The sequence below is a fragment of the Dromaius novaehollandiae genome, chromosome 9 (genome assembly GCF_036370855.1).
Source record: "Dromaius novaehollandiae isolate bDroNov1 chromosome 9, bDroNov1.hap1, whole genome shotgun sequence".
NCBI classification, from domain to species: domain Eukaryota; kingdom Metazoa; phylum Chordata; class Aves; order Casuariiformes; family Dromaiidae; genus Dromaius; species Dromaius novaehollandiae.
Window position 1 is genome coordinate 28,113,741 of NC_088106.1, and position 18,430 is coordinate 28,132,170.

The 18,430-nt window shown below is 45.6% G+C and overlaps 1 protein-coding gene across 3 annotated transcripts in view; it reads right to left on the reverse strand.

Annotated features, from left to right (window-relative positions):
- MYO7B (myosin VIIB) overlaps positions 1 to 18,430 on the reverse strand; it is a 54,263-nt gene that overhangs the window by 20,426 nt on the left and 15,407 nt on the right. For all 3 annotated transcript variants that reach the window (XM_026109575.2, XM_026109574.2, XM_064516986.1), the window contains exons 14-30: positions 17,509 to 17,644; positions 17,079 to 17,239; positions 14,093 to 14,230; positions 12,966 to 13,118; positions 12,341 to 12,439; positions 11,713 to 11,807; positions 10,021 to 10,105; positions 8,812 to 9,030; positions 8,030 to 8,137; positions 7,283 to 7,459; positions 6,297 to 6,506; positions 5,560 to 5,724; positions 5,198 to 5,278; positions 4,504 to 4,631; positions 2,811 to 2,937; positions 1,245 to 1,364; positions 268 to 441 (exon numbers count right to left, since the gene is read on the reverse strand). In XM_026109575.2, the coding sequence (XP_025965360.2) occupies positions 268 to 441; positions 1,245 to 1,364; positions 2,811 to 2,937; positions 4,504 to 4,631; positions 5,198 to 5,278; positions 5,560 to 5,724; positions 6,297 to 6,506; positions 7,283 to 7,459; positions 8,030 to 8,137; positions 8,812 to 9,030; positions 10,021 to 10,105; positions 11,713 to 11,807; positions 12,341 to 12,439; positions 12,966 to 13,118; positions 14,093 to 14,230; positions 17,079 to 17,239; positions 17,509 to 17,644 (2,376 nt within the window). The remainder of the gene's footprint in view (positions 1 to 267; positions 442 to 1,244; positions 1,365 to 2,810; positions 2,938 to 4,503; positions 4,632 to 5,197; positions 5,279 to 5,559; positions 5,725 to 6,296; positions 6,507 to 7,282; positions 7,460 to 8,029; positions 8,138 to 8,811; positions 9,031 to 10,020; positions 10,106 to 11,712; positions 11,808 to 12,340; positions 12,440 to 12,965; positions 13,119 to 14,092; positions 14,231 to 17,078; positions 17,240 to 17,508; positions 17,645 to 18,430) is intronic.

An 18,430-nucleotide genomic window follows, 5' to 3' on the forward strand; every position in this document is an offset into this window, starting at 1 on the left:
AGCAGGGACATGAGTCAACTGCGTGACCTGGCAAAGGAAACCTTCCAAGCCTGCAGCAGGAAACGCCGATTGGCCAGTCAGCAGAAAGGCAAAATAGGATTATCAGGTCCTGAGACTCAGTTAGGAGAACTGATTTGGTTCTAGCGTAGGACTGGGATTGGGGGGGCTTCTAGAACAGAGGTCGGAGGGAGTCCTCAGACAGGCTGGGCGGACAGCAGAAACCACAGAGAGAGCTGGCAAATTTCATTCTGATTTTCTACACTTTACCTTGTCAAACACAGCAATGTAGAGTGAAAAACCAAACACATCCTTCAGCTTGGTTTTATCTGCTATGAACTGACAGATCTCTTTGGCAATGGAAGCAGAGTCTGCAGGGACAGTGATGCTTTGGCCATTCATCAGAGTGACATTAAACATAATGGGTTTCTTCTGCTTTGTTGCCTGCAAGTCAGAGTTAAACGAGAGATACAAATTATGAGCAAAAACTTGCTTTTCTGTGGAGAATGAAGAAGGTATTTAGATTTAAGAGCCTCAAACATTGTATGCCCTAGTCAACAATCATTAAGAGAATCTCCAAAGCCCACATGGTTTCTTCAGTGCATGGTGAGGGTTAAGTACAAATGACGTCCCTGGAGCAGCACAGGAATCAAATTCCCTCCTCACTACAGCTCAGAGGCCTAATGGCTTTTGGGCACAGTCTAAGATGCAGCAGCAGAGAGGTGGCCTGCAGTAAGCATTTTGCCTAGGAAGGTAGGTGTTAGGTGATGGGGTCACTCAAGCTCAGGAAGGAATCAAACTGAGGTCTCCACTTATGGGACGGGATGTGTGTGTAATTATTAGGCTGACATTGAAAGGAAGGAGGAGGGTGATGTAGCCCTACCATACAGACAAATCCCACTCATTTTAAGAGCTTGAGCCCTGCTCAGTCCTTTCCAAGGATAATGTTAAGAGCTTCCCTCATGAGATGGTTCTGGCCTGTGGCTCCTGGGCGGATGCAGGCATCACGCTGCATATCAGGTGCTGCAGCTTTTAATTTACATCCTCTGTTGCATTTGGCTTGACTGAATATTCAGAGAAGAGGCAAATCTAAGAAGCTATCCAGACTAAGGCAGCTTGTCTTCAATCCCCTTGTGCAATTGATTTCCATTATTAGACTTAGGAAGATCTGTCCACACAGGTTAGGAAATGCAATCCAGCATGAACCGACATGGATCAATACAATTAAGTAATGAGGGAATTGCCACCTGAAGTTCCAGCCAGCTAGGAGGTTCAGTCCGTGCTCCGTTGGCATAGGTACGTCTCAGACGTTCAGCACAATACGGTGCATAGCCTGTGGGCCCGTTATGGATGAAATTCATCAGGTACTAGACACAGAACACAGGAGAGAGTTAAGAAACACTAATGCTCATTAAACACTAGCAACCTTTTCCAGCTGATAGACTAGAGTAGAATATTGGCTATGCTTAGTTACAGTTTGCCAGGAAGTTTTAAAGATTAGGGTTAGGATCAGTGTTTTGGAAAAGGAAGGTTTGAGACACCAAGTTTTCCTGCATTCTGCAAAGTTTTTAGACTGAAGAGGATGATTTGTGTCAGTACAGGTCTATTCCTTATTTTTAACTCTACTGTAAATAATAGACAGTTGAGAATGTTTATGCCTGGAATTAGGTTAGGAGCAAGGGTAAGGGTAGGGTTAGTGCTTCCAGTGGAAGAACCTGCATCTTGTGACACTTTGTATGAACCAGAGAGCGAGGAAGGGGGCCAGCTGCAGGTCAGGGCTGCAGATTATGGTTACTTTCAGTTTTATTAAGCTCTCTGGCAATACTGATGGTTGACATAAAGATTAAAATTGGACTTTGGAAGAGAAGGATTAGAGAAATAGAGCTTTGCAGGGGTTGTATGGGCTCAGATATCTTAGATGACATGGTATAAGCATGGACTTGTATTTACATGCTTGATTTGTATTTAGGGTGAGTTTGGGTCACCTGGTTATTTTCATGATTAGGAGTATGACTAGGGATAGGGCAAGGATTTAGGAAAAGAGAACTAAAGGAAGTCAAGTCTTTCATGAATTTTGCATCATTCACAGATTTGGATAAAGACTGGTGTCAAAATATGTCTATGGCTTATGTCTAGTTTGGTTCAAGTAGTAGCCACTTGGCGGTATTTATGATTAATCATTTGATTTAGGGTATCAGTAAAGCAGGACTAAAGATCTGGAGACTTTTATGGATTCTGTATGCCTTTAAGACCTAGGAGAAGGCCTGATGTCAAGCTGGAGCCATAGTTTGTTTTTTTTGTGGTGAAGAGGATTTATCATCTACCTACATTTAGAAATTAATGTATCTAGAAAAAAAAAGGTAGGAAAGCCCAAGTCTCCACTGGATTTTATAAGCTTTGGAGATGTAGGGTGATTTTTTTTCTTTGTTTTACTGCATGCATTGGACTTCAAAGTATACTTAATCACTAGGATTGTAACTGGAGATAGGTTTAGAGTGCTGGAAAAGCAGGACTGCAGAGGATAAAGTTTGCCAGATCTTTCACAATTGAAGAAGTAAAATGAGGGCTGTGATCAACAACAGAATCTGACTCGTATGCCATATCATGAGAAAGAAGTAAACATCAGTACAGCAGCCACTTCTTTAAATTCTCAGTTAAGCATATGAGATGAGATAGTTTCTGCTAAAATCACAGCACCAGTTGCTATGACAGCCAAATAGTTGATGTGGCTATTTGTATCAAAATAGTAAAATAAATAAGAAACCAGAGCAGCTGAAGCCTTTAAGCTGCTATAGGAAAGGTGAGCAATGTACCTTCACAAATGTGTCTGAAGGAGGAAAGCAACCAAGGCAAAGTGACAGAAGGATCCAGCCTCGAGCATAGCTGCTCCTGTTGCTGTTTTCACTGAGTTGTTTGCAAATCTGGCAATAAATCTCATCTCTGTAATAAAACATGTGAAAGCAACATGATAATGATTCGCTGGCGGAACTGTCTGTAGCCACATTTCCATTGCAAGCTTGGCATGATTGTAGCACGATGAAGTAGATCTGAGCTAGCTTTAATCACATTAGCTAGGATATCACCTGTAGTTTACTATGGAAAATAACTGTCCTGTGCATTGATAGGAAAAGGCTTGTGCCCTTGGCCACTCTTTGTTACAAGAGCAGTTCAAGTGCAATTCCTGTGCTGGTGATACCTCATATGACTAGCAGTGGGGCTGTGCTGAGATAACAATTGCTGGGCCAGCCAGCTGTGGTATTTCTTTGCTGCCTTCCACATGTGAAACCTGCCCCTAAGCCCTCCACAGTACATGGTGTATGTCTCATGGCTTTTGCCTGTCTGCTCATATGTGGATTTTGGGATAAGGACAGTGGGATACCCTGCTTAATGCTAGGATTTGTAAGCTTTTAGAAAACGTGGTATGAAAAGTGGAGTGAGTCCTTGGACAGGAACACAGGAAGGGGTGCTGCAAAGTGAACTTCTGAAAATGCAGCAAGGACATATGGGAAACAGATGCAAAAAGCAGCGTACGAACAAAACTGTTATTTAAAAAAATCATATCAAGTCTTCTGGGCTCCTGGGACACACATTTGGCAAGTCTGATGTGGGGGGACACAACGTGGATGGGGTCTGTGCTCCCAGGTGGGGCATATGGTGAAACAAAGTCTGAGGGAGCAGATGCTTAGCTGGTGACCATTATGATACATTCATTGAAGACTATTTGCCAGATGAGGCTTTGCTTCTGGGAACACCTTAACTGAAACAAAGCAACTAAGTAGAGAAAAAAGCAGCCCATGCCTGAGGCCGAGGCAGGGCCTGTGCTTATGGGCTTTGTTACGGAAAAGCATCAGGTAAGTTGAAACAGGCAAGCCCAAAGTGGAGGAGAGGATTTGCAGGGTCGGGTCAGAACCAACCAGCTTCTGTCTCATCCTCACGCAGCCTTTGGCTAAGGGCTGTCCTCACATAGCTTGGGAGCAGGATTTCCTCTCTGAGTGGCTGAGATAGTCAGCAAGCCAGTCCTTCAACTAGCTTTGATTAGAGGACATCTCTTCAAGGCTCAGAAACAGGTTCTGAAAACCTCTCTAGCATAGTTAACCCCACACTTGTTACTCTCTCTTCTGATTTTCCCGTGTCCCTCTCACCAGGGCTGTGTTCCACCTTCAGGTGTTACTGGGTTACAGAACTGAGCTCTGCCCCATTGCATACTTATGGGGCATTCAGAAAGCCATACACTGAGACAGGTGACCTAAACTGAGATGAAGACACCAGGAGAGGAAGTGAGGCAGTTGTTTTCCATCTCCTCAGACACAGGTGAACCATCCTCTGCAGGGCTCTGTGGTCTGCGGTCTCTCGGTCGTGTACGTGACTAGCTTGGACTGTTGGTCAGGAGTGCCCCAGAAATGAATGGGGGACATTTCCAGCAGTCCTTCTGGCTTTGGAACCAGAATGCTGCATATCCTTGAGGTAATGGCTGTTGGTCCTAGAAGGAAGGTGCGAGTTTCCTACCTGATGGCAGGGCGCAGAATTGCATTGCCAATAATGAAGTGCACTTTTTCAAGGTTGGACATAGGTCTCTCAGAGATTGAACTGTCCTCCTGGAAAGCCTCTTCTCCACTTTTCAGCTGGTTTGCCACCTGAAACAAACCAAGCAGAACCCCAGAGTGCTCTGGAAACCTTCCCTCATACCAGGCAGCTCTCACAGAAATGAGAGATGCTCCATCTTTCTGGCTAAAATTTTCCTGCTCATTGCAGCAGCAGTTAAGAAGAGACCATACATTCAACTCAAAATCTCATGTTACAGCAGCTATTCTTAGTGGTTTGGAGAACTTTCATGTGTTATGCTGTAAGCACTAAGCACATGGTGTTTCTTAGCCCTGCTTGGGGCTTTGAGCAAACTATTCTGTAATACCAGCAATTCTCAACGATAAAAGGTTCTCTGTGTTCTGCAGTCACTCTCCAGTGGGAAGGAGTGAAGGGAATCTGCCAGGGAATGAATGACATCAGTGCACATGGAGAGAGTTTCCAAGGAAGAGCAAAAGTGCACCAGGTATCCCCTACACAGGGTGGGCTGCACTGGCCTGGCAGGGCGATGAGTTCCCAGCTGGGAGGCTGCTGGCATGTAACGTCTATCAGCAGGTGGGAGATAGGTAGGGGTCCAGGTAAAGAGACTTAGGGAAAGCAATTTATTTCCAACTCTTACCTTCCCTGTCAGCTTGGAGGACCGTTTCAGCTTCAGGGAAGAGATCCCCTTGGAGATCTTGTTATCCTTTCTGCTGTCTTTCTACGACACATGTCATCATTACAGGAAATTAGTTCAATGCACAGCAAGAATGAGTCATTAAGAAAAGACAGATGCCAAATTTGGGACATTTTTGCTTTGTCCCCTATTGCTTGAAGGAGCTGCAGTGTTCTCCCATGACTGACAGGGACCCCTTTGCACTTCTGGTACTTCTGGCTAAGTACAACAGCCTGCAAGGTTTCCTTTGCTTTTCTCACTCTCAGTAGAACAGCACAGGAACAAGGAAAGGATCTGAAAATACAAACACAGCCTGTTCCTCTCACCATATTTGGACTGTTGCTCCCAAACTGGACTTGGTTTTTCTTGCCAATTGTGTCATATATCTGTGTCATCACGGAGCTGCTCTTGGTGACACTCTGGGCGAACACTGTTGGCTCTGGCAAGTCCCCCATGAACCTCAGGATGATGACCCACACAACCAGAGAAGCCTGCAGTGGCAGAAAGCACAATCAGACACTGCCAGGAGAACCAATGGCCACATGCCTTTCTTCCTTTATCCACTCCAACTTGTTAGAATTCCCCATCCCCTCCCACCATTTACACAAGGAGTTTCCTTTCATCTGCAACCACATGTGAGTGACATTCACAGCTCTCTCAAGGGTGCTGGGCTTCAGGAGGCACCAGTGGGAATGCCAGACCTGCTCGGTGATTGCTGAGCCCTCACCATTCCCTTCACTGGCACCTGGCAGGTCCCCTGTGGCTGGAGTGAGGTAGAGAAACCTTGGCTGAACTGCACTCTGCCTCTACCCTCCTGGATAGACCAGCACTCTGCAGCAAGCTCTTCCAGGAGCCCTTATGCCCAGAAACAGAAGGCCAAGTAATGTCAAGGTTTTTGCAGCATGGGACTCCCCATTCTGTAAGGCTGCTTATTATCAAGAAAAACTTCCCTCTCCATCCTCCTATCCCTCAAGAGGAAAACGTGAAGGAACCCAAGGAGGAAGGGAGCTATAGTAGCCAGGGCTGTTGCAGGGAGCAGGTTCACCAACAAGAAGCAAGATACCAGGACATTGTCCTTGTCATCATGGTAGAGCAGTGGGTGCCGCAGGGGTCTCCGGATGTGTGTATGTGTAGATGACCCCTGGAAATAAGTAGCTGCAAACTTTGGGAAGGTGTACTCTGCCAAGTCATCTGTTTCTTCTTCCAACTCCACGCTCATGGGAATCATGTCCAGGTCCACCTCTTCCAGTCTGCTTGGCTTTGTTTCCAAGTCCTGCACAGAACATGCAGAAGAAGCATATATTCTTTCCCTCCACCTGTAATACTCTTATTTTTTCTATATATTTATACACACACACACACACACACACACATAGACTTGGCCATAATTCCTCCGGAATTTGGCTCTCCAGCTATCGCCAAAGCCATGTTCAGCAGCTACCAACAGACCATTGGGATGTAGGACCTGTTCCTCCAAGATGCATCCATTCCATATGGCCTCCCTGGGCTGGTCTTCAGCTGGCCAAGAACATTTAGGGTTGGAAAACCCAGGTGCTACCTCATTGCTCCCATTCTGCACTAACCCAGACTGCTCTACTCTGCCTACCTCCTTCTGCCCCATTCCATCTCCACAGCTGTCAGGACCAGTATATCTCAAATCTTGCTTTTAAGGATGTGGAGTAACTGCACAAGATGTGTGTGTAAGCTGGAAAGCACTGCAAAAGCACTGGCAGCAGACCATGAAGTTGATGCTAAAAGGAGAGACTGGCACAGTTCAGAGAGGGTCTACTGGGGAAATGGAACAAATGTGAAGTGGTTTTTGAAGATGCACAGTCCCTAAACTGCAGATGACCAAAAGCTTTTGGGAGCTGACCTCTGAATGCAGTTCCTCAAGGGACTGTCTAGGTGGCTTATTTGGGCAGTTCTTGCTCAGTGCTTTCACTGCACAGAAGTTCATTAAAGAGAATTGACCACGGATGGAATTCCAAAAAAGTCAATGAACTTACACGAGGGATGAACATGACCCATTACCACTTTGCAGCTCAGTACCTCAAAACCCAGAGGAGCCTGTCCTTCTTGGCCTCCAATCATGGAAGGTAAAAATCCAAAAATTTTGTCCACCATTTCTTGGTCACTGATAACATCATAACTTGGTCTATTGGCAACAGCATTATTCTTCCTTTGTCTTGCTTCATTCTCTTCTCTCTCCAGAGCAGCCAGGTGTTCCTTTAAACATAAAAGTTGGTTAAGCATGACTGGAACATCATTCAGCTAAAATGAATGGACACGAGGATGAAAGGCAATTATGAAGGTGTTATGACAGTGAGATGTAGCTCTGCCAGTGCAGTGCCTGATGTGAAACCAAATGTTGCTTGTGTTAAGCAGTCACAAAGACCTAGCACAGCAACAGCTTGCACTAACAGCTGTACTTATAGGCTGTTGGCCTATAAGTAATAATGCAATTTTCAAGAACTGTATCATCAAGCAATGCTACAGGAAAAACACAGCATTCCTAACTTAGCATGAAAAAAAACACATTTAAAATTTAAAAATGTTTCGTGTCAGGAGACCGTAATAGCACGTGCGTGTTTGTCTAAAGTGTCCCTCATACTCCAGACGTGCATGTATTTGGCTTGGCCCATTTCTAAATCATCCCTGCAAGTGTGTTTGCAACTATGTCTGCTTTTTACTATCCTCTGACATATACCGGTATGCAAGACTACAGGTATGAGCTAGGCAAGCTGCCTTGCTGGGCACACCACACGGCATTTGGTGTTCCTTGATCCACATACCTACCTTTTCTAACCTCGTAGCTTCTTCTCTTGCTTTCACTGATCCAAGGACTTGGATGAGACGTTGCTCCTCTTCCAAGCGGATGTTCCTGGCTTCCAGCCTGTACTTGTTCTGTGGACAAGAGAACCATTCTGTGACTGTTTCCATACCTGCCGGGCTGGCTCCCTTCTGCCGTTAATCAGCTGTCCACACCAGGACTTGATCCCCAGCAGGGGCTGCTCAGTTCTAGCTTTGGCATTTTAGGGAACAGGCCACAGGCAGATATCTGCAGACGGGATTTGTCCTGTTTGTACATCATCTAATGCGGAAAGGAAACCACAAGAAGGGCTCCCATGTGCTACACACAGCCAAGGTAATAAATATAAGATTTTGCTGGCAGTGCATATGAAGACACACAACACTGGGTTTCCCTCATGAATGGATCCCTAACAGACATTATCAGGCCTTGCTGTAGAAAGTGATCTTCCTTTGCAGCAGTGACGGATACATATGCAAATCTTCTTATCTTTTCTCCTCTCTTCTGTCAAAAATATTTCTGCTTGGTCAGTGTGGTTCTGATGAAACTAAATCTGTGATGAGCACAGAAAGCAAGCATAAATAACACCAGCCCATTTAGGGCTCTGCTTTCGTATCTCACAAGAGCTCATACCTGTCAGCATGCTAACCTCAGAAGCCTACAACCCAAAATAAATAAAGTGCTATGGCAACACTTGTTGGTAGTTAAATATCTATCAGAACCTCATAGAAACAACATGTTCACAGAGTATCTGAACGGATATGCGTACCTCTCTCTTCATCCTCTGGTAACTTTGGCGAGCAAACATGCCCCTTGCATATGCCTGTATAACACATACAGCTTTCTTCTGTTCTGTTATCTTTTTACGCATTAGATAACCACGGCACAAGGCTTGAAACCTGATGACATGAGCCCGGGTTGTTTCATACTGTTTAGCAAGCTGCCGGCTCCGGACAAGGGCCTGCAGGCGCCCAAACCCCAGCAGAATCTGTAGCAGGTGGAGAAAAAGAGGAGGTTATGACTCAAAGCCCCTAAGACTGGGACTAAGGTCGGATAAGTAGACGACAACAAAATCTAGTTATTTGATAGATATACTGGAAGGGGTTATGGGACACTGCCACCTAAGAAAATGCTTTATTTTCTACCAGTGATAGGCTTTTAAAACTAGTTTATATAGAATTCTCTTGGGGACCTTCTAGGGAATGGCTGCAGGCAGCAACAGTGATAACCTGGGATTGTGGCAAGGGAAGGGAGAAAACAGAAATGAAGCCAAGTGACTGGAAAAAAATGGCATGGCCTTGAGAGAGATGGGTGTGACAAGCCTGAAAGAAGCAACAGAAGGGGATGGGGCAGAGTGCAGGGCAAGAGACTGGCTCTTCAGGCAGCAATTGTGTCACTCTGTGGAGAACAGAAAATGTCTCTAATTGAAAATGGCATTTTCTCCTCCCAGCCCTCAAGAATGGGATGTTCTCTTATACTGTAATAATAATCCCTCCCACACAAACACACAGTATATGAAAGCCCCTAATATGGTGTAGCTTTCCTTACCCACAAAACCCCCCGCCTATAGACGTTCAGTCATTATTTTCAACAATAAGGGATGGATGTGATGATAACTTTTTACAGATTTCCAGTTTTCCTGTAACAGTGGTGGCAGACACTGCTCACAGCATGCCGGTGATGGACAAAAGCTAGCCCCGGACTTCTGGCTGGAAGAAGTGTGGAAGCACTCGTGCACCATGTCACTGGAGCCAGCCCTGCCAGAGGTTAGCTGAGTTACTGTTTCACCAGAAAGCAGGAATGTCACAGGTTCGGTAAGCCGTGAGATGTCTCGGGCCCCTCCTTGGACCGAACAAATCCCTTCTTTACACCCTGACATTTTGCTTCTCTCCCCTTCAGTTTCGAGTGTCTTAGCTCCTAATACTCCACTCAGCCCTGCAAAGCATAGTATATAAACACATCTATACTGGCCTCTTACCGTTCTGAAATCCTTCCGGCAGCAGTAGCCTCGCCAGGCTGTCTGAATGGCTACAGCAGACTGCCTCTGTTTCAGGAACTGCTTCCTAAGTAAACAGACAGGTGAGGTGACAAGCAATAGGTTATTTCTGCTGCTGCTTATGATAAATTGAGGGAGGAATGAGGTACTGGCTTTTTGCTTTCATGGGATGTCTGTGCTCTGGTCTCAGCCCTGTCTGCTGTCTAGGGACACTAGGGCCAGGAAAGCTATCGCTACACTAACCAGCTCAATTATTAGTAGACATCTTGCCAGGGCAAGTGTGGAGCTCAGTGAGGTCCATTTTTCCTGCTTCCCAGTAGCCCAAGAAAAGCATTATGTTGCAGCAGAAAGTTCAGGCTGGTCTTGTACCACATGCTGCAAAACTATCCTCAGTCCCAGCATTTTGTCTGCTCACACCTTCCTCGTGCTGACGGAAAGGCCAGAAGTGGCTGTTTTGCCTGACCTTTGCTGTAACACGGGCCTTGAGGGATTTCCCCTAGGCTCAGCTTACTCTGCAAGTGAAGCAGCATCATGAATAAGTGGAGCTCTCCATACTGTCTTCATGTTTGCTTTGCTATCCATGTGCTGGTAAAAGGATGAGATAAAAGTATTACTAATCCACATTGATACATCTGAGCTGACTTTGACCTTTAGTTCTGCAAAAATGCTCATACAAACTGCAGACCAAGTTCATTGCTGTGATAGAAGAGGTCTATAAGAGCTGAAAATGCCCTCACATCAGGCCTGGATAAGTTAACTCCCCCACCTCATCATCTCCTGCTCCCCAGTGTCCTAGCTTCCAGGGCTAGGAGCTGTCTGGACAAGATTAACTTTCCATGGTGAAAACTGTCACCAACTGTGGCTGCTGGAAGTGGCATATAGCTTTGATCATCTAAGAATAAAATCGAGGCAAGGTGAGGGAGAAGTGATGCTCTCTGTTAGATAGCAGGCAGCATTTGAAAAAAAGAAAAAAAAAGGAAGTTTGGGGCATTTGTGCAATTCTTTATAATTCTTGCTTCTCCACTATTAGGAACATTTCTAAACTAAACTAGGAGTCAGTCCTATATCATAGTTCTGGTTAGGCCATATAAGATTAGTAAGCATGAATCATGATGTAAAGCATTTAATGAGGACAAACAACTATTCGACAGTGACTATATCTCACTTCTGAAGACATTTCAAACTGAATCAAACAAAATACAAGAACTGTGCATCTCTGACACGGAGAAGGACTACTTAGTTTCCTGTCTGGTTCTTTTCTACCTATGTTTTGTATCAAAGAAGCATCCTAAAGAAAAGGTTCCTTGTAGCTCTGAGGAGGACACAGATTCCACAGGGTCTTCCTGCTTTCCAAATACTGATCCCTACCGTTCACTAGAAATACTGAGTGCAAATCCTCCTTCCAATCCTTCCTCCCCATACAAGCTGCATGTGCAGAAGCCCTGCATTTTGAAAAGTATCATGACAATAAAGAAACTGAGACAGAACAAAGCTATGTGCAAAATCTGCCTAGATACACTGTGTGTTGTTACATGATGAGAACTGAATTTAGGGCTAATGGAAGATATGGAGTAGTACATTTTATACTTGAAAATGCTTTACTTAGATGTTAAAACACAACACAAATATTAGCGCTTCAAACCAAAGCAAATTCTCTTCTTTAATGTCACTGACCTGTCCTTGACTCCTCTCATTACCCTCTGGATAAGAAGAACCTTATCTGTGAGTACCCTGTGTCGTTGCACCTCTAGTACCGTATCATGATAATCCTGTTAAAGAAAATATGGATATGTTAATAGAACAGAAGCCCCCAGAACTTCTGAAAACTGGACACATGTTCTGAAAGAGGCCCAGACTTAGCACGAGACAGCGCAGGCTGGGATTGAAATGCATCCGTGGGACTGCATCAGGAAGAGGGTGCACCAGCTGGATACACTGTGTCGGGTTGTAGCCATAAACAAGGACACAGTGTGCCTACAGTAAGACTGGCTTTACCAGGGGGCTAAGGGCAAGGAAGTCCCTGCAACAGTGTGCTGGAATCCAGTTCTTTATGCTCCAGAGCTTGAGCATTGCACTGGTGCTTCAGCTGCACCACTGGAGCACAGGAAGAGGATCAGCCTCTCCTAAGCCAAGCTAATATCCACCAATTCACTTGGGGACCAAAGATCCCCTAGATTCGTGAGAGAGCTTATAAGAGAATCTAGTCCTTCTGGGTCACCAATCTTTCACAGGCAGGTCAAGCTTTACTCTGAAGCACCCAGTTTTTCAGGAGAAGAGGTTATAAACTGTCCTTTTTACTTACTTTAAGGAAAATCTTGGTCCTTCCAACTTGCCAGCCTTCATCCTTGCCCAGCACGGCTTCAGAGATGCTGATGCAGCACTGGCGAGCATCATTCTTCAGCTGATGTGCAAAAGCATCATCATGTTAGGGCTTGGTGGGAAACACAGCAGCTATACTAGGTAAGGATCTATTGCTCTGCATTGCAAAGGGCGAAGAATGGAAATGACCGAGGTCTGACAGACCTCAGGGCTGACAGTACAGTGAATGAAAGTTGTTCAGCTCCACTGGTCAGGGAGAGGAAGAACATTAGTGCTTTGCCAAGCATTCAAGCGTTGAAGTGCCAGGAGGATGTCAGAGAGACCTCAGAAGTGTGTGACTACAGAAAAGAAGCATCTCAGAGCGATGGGGATGCCACCCTGCCTGGGACATCTGTGAGGAGCAAGCCCAGGTTAGCCAGACCTAAAAGCACCTCTACTATTTCAGCTAAGGTCCATGCGAGGATTTAAGTATTTTACTGCAGTTACTCTGATGACAGCTCTCTCAGCTGTGCCAGCAATAATCCAAGAGTGGATTTCTATTGTGAATAAGACTAAAGCCTTATAAGGAGAAGTTAAATTAGCCTTAAACCAAGTTTGTGCTCACATACCTGTTCTCGAACAGACCCTGGCAGAAGAACTCTGTATCTCTCAAAGAACTCCTCAAAGCTGTAGCGAATTGGGTAGCCAGCTTTCCTGATCCGAATGGTCTCCATCATCCCTGAATACCGCAGCTGTTGGATACACAGCTCTCGGTCGAACAACTAGAAGGGAAGGCAGACAAGGAGAAGGCTTAGCACAGAAAGAAGCTGCACATGCAGCATTCCTCAGAGCACCTCTGTTAACCTCTGGCCTTGGAGTGCCTGCAGAATGGCATAGTATACCTTTCTTAATTGCACTTCTTATTTCAGTGGCCTAAATTAATTAATTACAGGCATAAACAAGTAATTTTAAAGGGTCTTCAAATGTGTATTTATCACAAATTTGATAAACAGTGAAAACAGTCCATTAACTTTGGTCTGGCTTTAACAATCATTTCCAATTCTATACCTGCAATTTCAGATGAACAATAAATTGCTCATATCATTTTGCAAGTGCAAGTAACTGCAATAGCAACTTATGCCCTTTGGGCATAGCCATGAAAAGCACAGCGTGTGGGCTGCTATTCTCTTGTAATGCAGAGTAAAAATAGGCTCACTAAACCATATGCAGTACTTTGAGACAGATTAATTCACTTGACCAACACCATTTGAGGATTTTGCGTAGAACTAGGTCGTGATCTCCTGAGTTCCAGCCAAGCATCTTACTGACAAGCTTGCCTCTCTTCTGTAGTGTCGACTCAAGTCACACCACTCCTCTTACAAACACCAACAGCACTCCTCTCTGAAGCTATTTCGTCGTATGATCATTGCTGGATCTTAACTTTTTTCATTTTTCCCCTTTATAGGAGGCTAGAAATTCTCCTGTTCTCTCTTTTTTCTTTACAGGGACAGCTTTTACAACTCCTTCAGGAAAACACCTATGTGCTTTTTCTTACCATCTATCCCTTTATGATGCTTTTAGAGATGCTTTTATAAATTAACATTGCTGAATCCTACTGTCCTTTTTATTGCAGTAATAGCTTATACTCCAGCTCTTCTTGGCTGAGGTGCAAATATCAAATGCTACACAGCATCTGACAGCTTTTTCTCATTACGAAGTTTACTGAAGACAAGATCTCATATTGTTAAAGCATTACCAGTGGTTTCTTGAAGTCATTTGGTTTGATGCAGCGGATAAAGTATGGTTGACACTGACCAAGGATTTTCATCAGCTTCTCCAAAGATTGCTTGAACTGTCCCCCCAGCGTAGAGAGTCGTTTGGTGGTATCCAAGCCCTGAGAAGAATAAGCAGGTGCTGACTGCTACATCATTCACTGTCGGAGGGCAAATTAATACATTTCTGTATTTTTGTACCATGTCAGAAAAAGTTAGTTACCTGCATGGGACCCAAATCTGCCATCTGTATCTTATTAATTTGGGGTTATTCTTGCCAATAACCTCATGAGCTCCTTGACCTTCCCGGGGCACTAAGTTCTAGCAGTCGGAGGGAGCCGCGGTGAAAGAAAATCCCCCCACAGGAGCCCACAAAGCCTTGTGTCTTCCAACCAAGGCTGTGTTTGTTATAGGGTCCGGGTGCCAAGCTGTTACTCACGGGTGTGTGCCTGCAAGCTTGGTGAGAAACAGCTGCTCCCCAGGCAGTAATAACCTCCAGGCCAGACATTTTGCTTGTAGCTCATGACTAACTGGGACTGCTAAGGATCCAGACAGCTCAATCCTTAACGATTAGGATGACTGGTCTCCTTGCCCATTATTATACAATAAGTAGTGAAAAGGCAAACATTTACTGGAGGATAAGCTACGAGCTACTTTGCATACGGCTGTAGATGTAGTGCTCTATGTCTCGCAGCTCCCAGGCGGAATTTTGCTCCCAGCTGCAATAGCGTAGCCCCAGAGGGATGGCAGTTGCTGCACTTCACTCTGGGTTTCCCCAGCTCCCCTGAAAGCACACTTCCGCCTCTGTCTTCTTCACACAGATCATTGCAATAGGCCTTCAGTTCTACCTCCCAGCACGTTTTTAGGGCACATTAAATTATAGTGACAACAGTGCATGTTTCCAGTAACAAGGAGGGATCCCCTGGTCTTTTTCATACGGGCTACTTATAAGCTTGGAGGTAGTAACTACAGCACTATACAGGCAGGTATAAAGGGCTTTTTTTGAAATAAATAAACCATTTAAAAAGCAGTGGATGCCCTCTCTCATAGTCCTCATGGTTCCTCACTTTGCTGGTCCTTAAGTTTAAGGTGCCATTTTTAACGCTCAAGTTGCCACCTTCTGCTTTAGCTACAGAGCAACGCTGCCCTCCAGCGACAAAACACTTGTGCCGTAGGAAAACTGTTCCTGGGAATGTCTCGTAGCATCTCTAATACATCTGAGAGCTAGCCAGCATCTGTTTGAAGTAGTTATAATTTCAAATACATATTTAAGCTGTATGAGAGGTAAAGCAGTTTGTACTCCCAGATCTCAGGGGCCTTTCTGCTGTGCTGGTGTATCACTGGGATGGCCACAGAGGGCTGCAGCCCATGCCCTCGTGGTCTCACAGACCATCTTTTGATATGCCAGTGTTAAAGTTAAACCTATTGCCTGGGGTGGTGGTGAATTTTCTCCCCTGGTGACTGAGGAGAGCAACTGTGAGACCTCAGAACAGCAAAGCTCTTTACAGCACTTCATCCACTGCTCTTCTCTATCGACTTCCCAACAAGGGCCCAACCTATCTGAAATGAATAGCGGTCTTTCAGCTGACGTCTGTGCATTTTGAAACGGGTAGCTACCCCCGTTTAGTAATTTCTTTCTTGACATACTACTGTACTTTCTAAACGTCCTCCTAAGGAAAGGCTTTTTCCAATAACACAATCTTCTTTAAAGAGACAAAAACCGTTAAAGCATTACAGCAATGTAGATAGACCTGATATTTAATCTCAAGGTATTCATAGCATTTAAGAGCTGCTAAGCCCATTCTCTTTTGCTGCTTGTTCCTTTTCTGACTTTCTTCTCCCTCAGGTTATTTACCTGTCCACGGCCAGATGTTCTAGACAGCAGAAAGCCACACTGGGATAAAGACTGAGGAAGAAAGAACAGGATCAGAGAACAGAGCCAGGAGAGTAGGCAGGTAAAAGGTATTATAGCAAGCTGACTATTTGCTCTATACTCTGAGAGGGAAACTCAGAGATATAAGCATTAGCAGCAAAGATACCTTCATACAGTGCTGACACTGCATAGTTAAATGCTCAGAAATCAAGACACGTGACAGCTGCAGCAGGGCAGAGAACTTGAATTCTGCTTATGCTGTTCCCAGACCTCTATGCTTTACAGTCTCTTTTTCACCGGGTACAGGATGAGGCTCCCTACACCACTAGACACAGATGTTTCTGCAGTAATTAGCAATCATGAACTTTTTCACAAAGCCTCTGGGCCAGGAGGAAGAGCTGAAGTTGCAGCAGTAGGCAGGGCAGGGAGACTGTGCCTACAGGCATCGCTGGAAGTTAGGAGGCGGTGTGGCACTTCTGTGACAGTGGAGCTATTTGCTCCTGCGCGCCAGCCTGTCACCCCTCTGCCAGGAGAGGACCCTCCTGCCAGCTGCCGTACCAGACCTCTCTGTGCTGCGGCCACAGCAGGCTGGCTACACATGCAGCATGGCAGCAGTTAGCTGCTGGCTTCTGGACAGGTCCTGGCATTGCAGGGGGGCCTCCAGCTGCTTCCTTGCTCCGTTCAGACGAACCCTCGGGAATGCAGTTTCCTCCTGCTCATTTACACCCTCCCCAGCTGTGGGTCTGCAGTATGGATGCCCCGGCAGACACAAAGAAAACCCATCCGTTTGCTGGCAACGTGCAGGGAAGTAGCACAACTCATGCTTCTGCGAGAGGTTGCCGGCATGGCCACACAGATGTCCAGGGACAGAGTCTCTTCTAGCCTTTGTTACCCAGGAGACAGGCTGACATTACGCTGGTCTACAGCGTGACTGCCAGATGCTGGCTGCTCTTGCAGACTGCCTTGCAGAAATGAGCTGAATGAAACGGAGAGCGATTTGCAGAGACAGTGCAAAACAAAGAGGCCAAGAGCAGACAGAGCCTTACGGAAGGGATGAGAGATGGGTGGTTTTTGTAACCTACTACCAATAAGCCAACCTTGTAGGACTGGTCACCTCCAAGACGCCGGATGGTCCCACGGCCGAGAGAAGGGGGGGTTGTTTCCACCTGGAAAATCTGCCTCAGGAATTTGTTTTTGGAGGAATGGACCACTTGCATTACATTAGCGCTCAATGTGTCCCGGTTTTTCTCCAGGAAATCTATAGGATGGAAACAAAATCAGCTTCTTATCTCTGCAGCCTGCTGGCTTTAGGCCAACTCTGTCTATCTAAAATCCACCTCATTCACAGTAACTTGCAGATTAGTTTAAAGTAATCCTCCTGACCTCCTGACTTCAGCTAAGCAAAGCTGGAGGTTATGTACTCTCATACTGAGAAGCCAGAGAGATCAACACTACCCCAAGTGCCACACATCCAAGGCAAGCCATGCCCTTATCTCCACCCTCCAAACCCGGGAGAGACAGGCTCACCTTTTGATTGATAAAAGACAACCCCAGCAAAGTGGTTGATGCCAAACTTGGTGTCATGGACACTCTTAGGTGGGATGTAGATGTTACTTTTGCCATGCAGGGAATTGATTTTGATGAGCATGGTGGCATCTGTGCCCTAGGAATAAACACAGGCGGAAAAGGACAGTAAAGTAGATTCCCCCTGACAGCACTGGCCCAGACTCTGTGAACAAATAGAAGTGGTGCTCACAAACAAAGGCTTATATTCTGCCCCTCACTCGTGTAGTAGGTCTGGAGGAAGGCGGTGCTGGAAATGTCTTCCCTTTTACAAAGACCATCCTCTAAAGCACCCAGACAGAACAGAGCACCAGAGGGTAAGGCCTGGTATTTTGGGGCCATATGCAAGCCCCCATAATGTTACTAACATCACCAGGTGTGGTAAGAGTTTCCCAGACCTTTGGAGCTCACAAGCACAGTGGGGACCTTCCTCTTAAGGAAGAAAAGGAGAAGCTCTGTCTCTGTGCACGCCCCTCTCAAACTGCTGCCTGAGGGCTACGAACGAGCTGAGGCAAGGGCTTGCTCTTCTGGACAAGCCCATGTTGCCATGTTGCCCTGTACCAGCCAGTCCTGCTTAGCCTCACCATGCTCTGGAGGGTATAAAAGCCCTCTGCAGGGATGTCTGAGATCAGATGCTACTTTAATCTCTGGTGTCCTGTTTGAGATACCTGGTCTTTGCAGAATAGCATTTCTTCGCAATGCTGACCATGCTCAAGTGAGTCTGTCACCCAGGAGAAGGAAGAGCTAGCTACAGCCCAAACCAGCAGCAGAACGATACTCAGACAATGTGTACATCCAAATATTTCCTGAAAAGCCACTGTAAATGATCAGGACTCTTTCCTTCTCTGGCTGGAACAACCAAAGAGTTTTGACAGCAAGGTACCAG